This window comes from Fulmarus glacialis, unplaced genomic scaffold, assembly GCF_000690835.1.
Source record: "Fulmarus glacialis isolate BGI_N327 unplaced genomic scaffold, ASM69083v1 scaffold17627, whole genome shotgun sequence".
Taxonomy (NCBI): Eukaryota; Metazoa; Chordata; class Aves; order Procellariiformes; family Procellariidae; genus Fulmarus; species Fulmarus glacialis.
This window is the reverse complement of record NW_009222804.1, coordinates 14,659-21,843: the sequence shown is the minus strand read 5'-3', so window position 1 is coordinate 21,843 and position 7,185 is coordinate 14,659. Positions and strand designations below refer to the sequence as shown.

The 7,185-nt window shown below is 37.0% G+C and overlaps 1 protein-coding gene across 1 annotated transcript in view; it reads left to right on the top strand.

Moving 5' to 3' along the window:
* The window catches only part of TRAPPC12 (trafficking protein particle complex 12), a 30,204-nt gene that overhangs the window by 22,747 nt on the left and 272 nt on the right, over positions 1-7,185 (top strand). Inside the window, 3 exon segments of the mRNA XM_009581592.1 lie at positions 4,508-4,608; positions 5,410-5,497; positions 7,129-7,183. Of these exon segments, the coding sequence (XP_009579887.1) occupies positions 4,508-4,608; positions 5,410-5,497; positions 7,129-7,183 (244 nt within the window).

Here is a 7,185-nt window from a genome sequence, read left to right as displayed (position 1 = left end):
GGAACATGTTTTCACAGTGTGGTAGACATGTTTGTCTTTAAAAGTCTTTGATTTAAAGTGGATCTCCATCACTATAGAGCAATTTTATGATATTGGCTGTGTGCATTAATTATTACCTAAATAGGCAACCTAGTAATTATGTATATTAAAGTGGTACTGTAAATATGCATAATACTATTGGAAATACAAGTTATTAATAGTTCTGGTCTTACTGGGAAAACTACTGGGTATGTTACTGGTACTGCCCTGCTGACAAGAGTGCCTGCCCTAGCGTCACACTCTCCAGTCTGTCAGTAGCTTGGTTTGCTGTAGAAAAAATTTCACTCTCAGGAGGAAAGCATCTCCTAACTTCGGAAAGAATTACGTCCACCCAATTTCAAAAGTGGTGTTCGCAGGCTCTGTACAGAGTCATCTGAGGTCATTGACCTCCGCAACGTTGGCTGTGACAGCAGGCCTGTAGTATTTAGTGGTTTTACTGTCAGAACTGGACATAGCAAAAGGGAGTATGAGGAGCCCTTGATATTTTCATGTGATCCTAGATAGTAGTTAATAAAAAGCATCGCTTCTAAATTCAAATGTTTTCCTTTCTTTTAGCACCTCAAGGAGGTAAATTTTTATTGTTTGGCACGTCTTTGTTTTTTGTGACAAAATCTTTCTGGAGGGTACTGTTGCAATATATGCAAGATTTTGATGTATTAAGAGAAATAATCAGTGTGCAGGTAAACAAAACCAAGAAGATCAAATCAAAGAAAGAGAAATGTGTTGCAGGGCTGGGCACCATCATTTTGGTAAGACCACTGTGCGGTATGTGTACGCTGTTGACGAGACACTCCGTGAAAAAAATAAACCTCTTGCAGGTAAAATGGGAAAGCAATTTTCTCGTATTCAAATGTCACAGCTTCTCAAAAACAGCTAGTGATGCCCAAATATCCTCAGACTGTTCTCTTAAGTTTGAACATTATCCAAGAGAGACACAAGGGAGCCAGATTTTAGCTGCTTATCAGTCACAGATACTGTTTGACAATAGACATCACACATATGAAACAAACCAATAATGTAGAACAAAGTGTAAGTTCAGGAGTTAAATAGAAAAAAAAGGTAACCTTTTTCAACATATAAAACCTTGTGTGGGGCGGTTTGTTTTTTTTTCTTAATTAAATTGAGCTTACTAGTTTAAGATACCATGTTGTCTTTATCTTCACATGTAGTGGGGCATAAAGAGGCCTAGATCTGATGTACAGCCTTTAGCTGTTGCTTTAACGTAAGCGGGAAATGAGGGTGAGAGAAATGGAGAATGCAAGAAAAGACAGAGTCTATCGCAGAGAAATTTTCAGAAGCACTGTAATTCTGTCAGCAATCACCTGACCTGTAAAACAGAAATTCAGATGAAATGGGGAAACAATGAATACATTTTAGTCTCTAGAATATTATTGTGTGTTGCTAATAGACTCTGCTTGCTGGCTGACCTATCCAAAATTGTCATTTAAATAACTACATTAAAGAATTTAGAAAGTGGAAAGCTGCCTGACCTTACCCTTTGCAATAGATTGCTGCAAAACAGAGTTAAAAGCAATAAATAAATCCTAGGAGTACTTCAGAAAAATAATCTTGGTTTCCAGACAAACAACAAACTTAAACGCATAGTATATTGGAGGCTCCTTGTTAGAGGATAAGATTATTTGAGGTTAACAGAGGAATTTTCATTTTTATTCGAAGTGCTAATTATTATTAGATAGTGAAGTCATGTTTTCTGAACTAAGTTAAATAAAATTAAGTGATGAAGACCACTTTAAATATTTAACATTTTAATGACTAATTAAAACTAATCATTTCTTTTAAATGTTCTGCCAAAAAAAAGATTGTAAACTGTTTCCCCTCAGTGGGAAAAATGAGAATTAAAAGTTTGGCATGTTTGCTGAGAAGATACAAGATGCTACTAAGAAATGAGATCTCTTAATGATCACAAATAAGGTGTGATTAATCTCAAAGCATGTTAGATTTGGACTCCTCAAGCTCCCAGTGGAGCAAACTGGTAGTTTGCTTTAGAAATGGATTACTCTCGTGGTTAGGGGCTTCCTTTTAATTTCCAGGCTAAAAATATTCAAGGATGGATTCATTTACACTTGTGCCCACATTATCCTTTAGTTAAAAGTAACTATTTTCTTGGTGGTTTACACCTTTATTTATGGAAAGAAATTGTATCTTTTGTCATTGTAACTGAATGTATAAGTTTTTAGAATTAATAATGTTTGTTTTGTTTGAGTCCAGTTATGTAATATCTGGGAGAAATGCATCTGTTTAATTAGCTAGAGTATTAATGGGTATTCCATAAATGCTTTGGTAGATGGACAGTTGCATCTTTGAGTGCAATTGAATTATCCCCTAAATGTAAATAATAGTAATTTCTTTATGTTGTCAAGGGAGAGGTCTTGTGGTTAGAGGTAAAGCAGTACCAGTCATACAGCTGATGTTAGTAGGGCTTTGGATACTGCCACTATGATACTCCCATAAGCAAATTGGGAAGAAATCTAGATGAAACCTTAAAGTGGACGTTTGCTGTGTCTGAAAAGTGTACTGGGAGAGTCATTCACTGGAAGACTAGAAGGACTTGCTAGATGATCTTTTCCACAAGGATCCCTTTAGGGTTTTTATTTTTCAGTTTGGTGCTTGTACGATGAAATTTGAAACGTGCTTGTGAAATGTACCAAGCTGGGAGTGGTACAGACACTATGAACGGCAAGATCGGAATGCAAAATAATCTTGACAAGTTGAGAAACTGAAATGTTAAATTGGCTGTGATTCAAACAGCAAAGGCAAAATATTACCAAAGACTGGGAATAATACACGAATACAAAATGGGAAACAACTAACGAGCTACTGTTCTGCAGAAAGGAATTAGGCTAAGGGTAAGCAAACTACACATGGGTAAACGAATCGGACTTCCAAAATACTGTGGCATAAAAGCAAACTTCATATTCACATGTGAAACATAAAGTAATTCTTCCATTCTCACTGCTGGTGAGAGATCAGTTGGAGATCTGCACTCAGGGAGGATGTGAAATAACAGGAGAGAGTTCGGAGGAAAACAGCAAGAACGATCAGAGAATCCAGAAAGCATTATCTATGAGAAAGGGGTGAACACTGATTTGCTTGAAAATTATTCTTATTCTAGAAGAAGAAACATAGGAGAAAGTGCAATAAAAATTTTCAGGTATGTAAAAGGCTGTCAAAAAATAGGAATTGTACTATTCTTCCTGACCACTATGGGTAGGACAAAGAGTTGGGGTAAAAAGTGCAGCAAAATAGACTCAGAGTGTATTTTGTAATACTAAGGGTATGTAAGAATTCTGGAATAAGTTTCCTAGGGAGGTTGTGTAATACTCACCATCTGAGAGCTGTAAGGAGACTTAACACGTGTCACAAAAATTTTTGGTAATGTTGGTCCTGTTCTTGAACAAAAATGTGATCTCTTGAGGGCCCTCTGAAGCTCCCCACCTGAGGGCTGCCTGGTTTCCATGGCTTATGGCTCCTGAACTAGTTTGGTTTCCCTCCCTTTGATAGATTTATTTTACCCAATAGTAAGTTTTCTTCTCCTTCCATCCCTCCAGCCCAAAATTAGACACGATATTGTGAAACCTTACCAAAAGTATGAGCGTATGCTTCTATGAAACGTGCATTGCTAACTTATTTACCAAAGGGGCCTTCTTCAAAGAATTTCTTTTTTTTCCATCTCAGATAGCAATATATGTGACATACCCTTAGGTGAAATACCCCTTCCTTTCTAGGAATCCCCTTCCCCATCCCCCCTCCCATAAAATCTGTTCCTCTTTATGCCAGCTTTCAAATCCCTCATTCCTTCAGCCTGTACAATCCACTCACCACTGTTTTTCAATCTGCAAATGGACTATCTCCCTGATACCTCAGTGACCCATTGCATTGGGGTTGTTTTCTGACATGTTTCGGTTTGATGCACTGAAGTCATCCTGTGGTCCCTGGCTATCACCCATAAGCTGTGGGTTGACCATATATAGGTCCTATGCTAGTTACCGGGCTATTGTATTCCAGTTCTCCCGCCTATTGACAACTTCTGGCTGTGGGCAGTGTCTGTCTTCACTTCCTGCAGAGTAACACCCAGTCTTACTGGAAGTAATTCTGACCTTTTCTGATTTTCAGCTAATTTTACAAACTCTGGAGTCAGTTACAACAAAAGAGCCAAATGAGGAGGTGGGCCACCCCTGCCTTATAGTCCATGAATGCTCCACAACCCACAGCTGAGAAACACTGCCTTAGATAAAACTGCACATGCCTTTGAGGTTCTTTTCATGATCTTAACATGGCTCTTCAGATACCTTGTTTGGTAACAGACGTTACCCAGTCAGCTTGGTACCAATTAATTAGATAATGGACTTTGATATGTTTTCATGTTCTTATCCTTTGTAAAAGATATAATCAGACTGGACTTCTTTTCTTCTTATTGTGGTAACTTTCTTATGATTTCATTGTCTAGATTGGAGACATAAAAACTGCAGAAAAATACTTTCAAGATGTTGAGAAAGTGACTCACAAATTGGATGGACTACAGAGCCAAATTATGGTTTTAATGAACAGGTAGATAATTTAATAGCTAAATGAAACTTTAAAATACAGTTTTGCAAAGTATGCATTGTGAGCATTAAACTACCCTTGAGACAATACCATTCTCTTTCTCTCTTTTATGTAACTACATCTGTCATAAGAGAAACTGAATGGCATATAGACCCAGGAGATCTGTATTACTCGGTACAGTCATATTATCCTGGATTGAAATTGTGATCCTTCAGTTGATTTTACAAAGCTTTTTCTCATTCTTCCAGGCGTTGCATATTTTCACTCTGCTTTTTCAATATACATTTGCATAAATAACTCTTAGGAGAGGAGAAGCTATTTTGGGCCCTTATCCTACAATCAGATCTGCTAGTAAAGTTACTGCCTGGTAGTTTCAAAGAATGCTGGAATACATTGTAGTAAATCGAGCTGCATGATGGGGGGCTCAGCTGGAATGGTTAGCACATTGGCTTAATGTATTTAGAAAATACTATTCAAAAGTGCTCTGAAAATTATATAGCATGGCTAATTTCATGAAGGGAAATAATTTCAGGAAGAGAGTATCTGCATTTAAATTAATAAAAACACAATGAAGACTGTTGCTTTAGTAGGCAGAATATATAATAGCCAAATGATCCAAGTTGTCATTCCATTTGTCCGTAAATCAGTGTCTCCTTGCTGGTTGTAATTACACCATGAAGAGCAAATGGCAGAAACTCTCACATCTATAATAGGAAAAATAAAAAATGGTGTCCTTTCTTTTTAAAATATATTATCACCTTGGGTTTTTGAGGAGAACTCATTCATATGTCACTTACTTTCTAGAGCATTTCTCCACCTTGGCCAGAATAATTTTGCAGAAGCTCATCGATTTTTCACAGAAATTTTAAGGATCGACTCGTCAAATGCTGTGGTAAATCTCCAAATTGCTACATTTATAATGCACACCTAAATTATTCTCGTAATGCCTCATGCGTGGATTTAATTAGTACCCAGAGTATGCTCAGAGCTTTATAGAAAAATTGGATGTGGCATGTGTGCCAAAGGGTTTTTAGCATACATAAGGATAAGATACAAAATGGGATGGGAAATGAAGAACCAGTCTTCAGACTGGTTCAGGAGGGGCATGAATACTTAGGCATGCATGTAGACTTTCCAAAACATTATGTTTTACGGGATCTTTGCAAAAGCACTTTTTTTTTGCTTTCACTGTTTTTAGCGTAGACATGCATGTCAGAAAAAGAAATGGCAGCTGCCAACATATATAAGATTAACTTGATTTCACACAACATTGAAGGGATATTGTAATTTTAAACATGACATTTTTAACACGTTGCATATCACAGCCTTGGATTTCCATCACAAGAGGAGATCAAAGAAGAGCTGTTTGTTTACTTTTGGGTTTTGTACATTTGGCAGCTTTCAGTGCACGGTCATAGAAGAGTGTTCCTAAGAACTGAGACAGCTTACCCCCAGCAGCCTGATCCAAGGCCATTTAAAGACTGAGGGGACTGAGTTTAAGCAGCACATGAATTGCATCATTTTGCAGGCTGTAAAATAGTATGTATTATATATCACACGAGATCAGTAAGGTTTTCTGAAGGGAGAGAAAAACAATTGTTTTAAAAAGTCTATGTTCTTCCTTTATCTGCAGTTTTCAGAAAGTGTGAAACTTTCTGCTGCTAAACATGTTACATGACTTTGTACTGTTGGAATCTTTCAGTAACTCATGAAACCTGTTTTGTGTGGAAAAGAAAATGGAACCTGATCATTTATGATGTATTTAGGCTGCCCTATCTGCTGAACGTACTTGAAGTCAGCTGTAGATGCCTTTGTGATAAGATAATTTCTTCCTCTTGCTTATGTGGATCTCCTATATGTAAGCCAGAGAGAAGAACACTTCTGAAGGTATAGTGAAGTCATTAAAAAAAACCCTATGAAAATGACAGCATGCAGAGGCTCATGTAGTTTCTGAGATCTGTTTCAGTTGACTTTCAAAATTAACTGACTAATGTCCTATACCATTTGTATTTCGGTTTAGGCTCTATCTTTTAGAGTATCAGCTCTTAGAAGTCAGCAAGTCCTACTGGCACGGGATAAATCTTGAGAATAACAAGAAGAAAAGGATTGGATTGATGATGGATAATGTATTTTAGTTACGTTCATGCACACACACACACACACACACACACAAAAAATAGTAATTCTTAGCACATAGTAAAGCTGTTGTAACCCCAGATGCTAGACACTTTTTCCTTCTCTCTCATTACTTGTAAATACATACATACATATATATACACACACAACGCGCTTGCTTACTTATTTACAATATGTTTTTCTCTAGGCTAATAACAATGCTGCTGTTTGTCTTCTTTATCTGGGAAAACTGAAGGATAAATAGTAATTCTTAGCACATAGTAAAGCTGTTGTAACCCCAGATGCTAGACACTTTTTCCTTCTCTCTCATTACTTGTAAATACATACATACATATATATACACACACAACGCGCTTGCTTACTTATTTACAATATGTTTTTCTCTAGGCTAATAACAATGCTGCTGTTTGTCTTCTTTATCTGGGAAAACTGAAGGATTCCCTC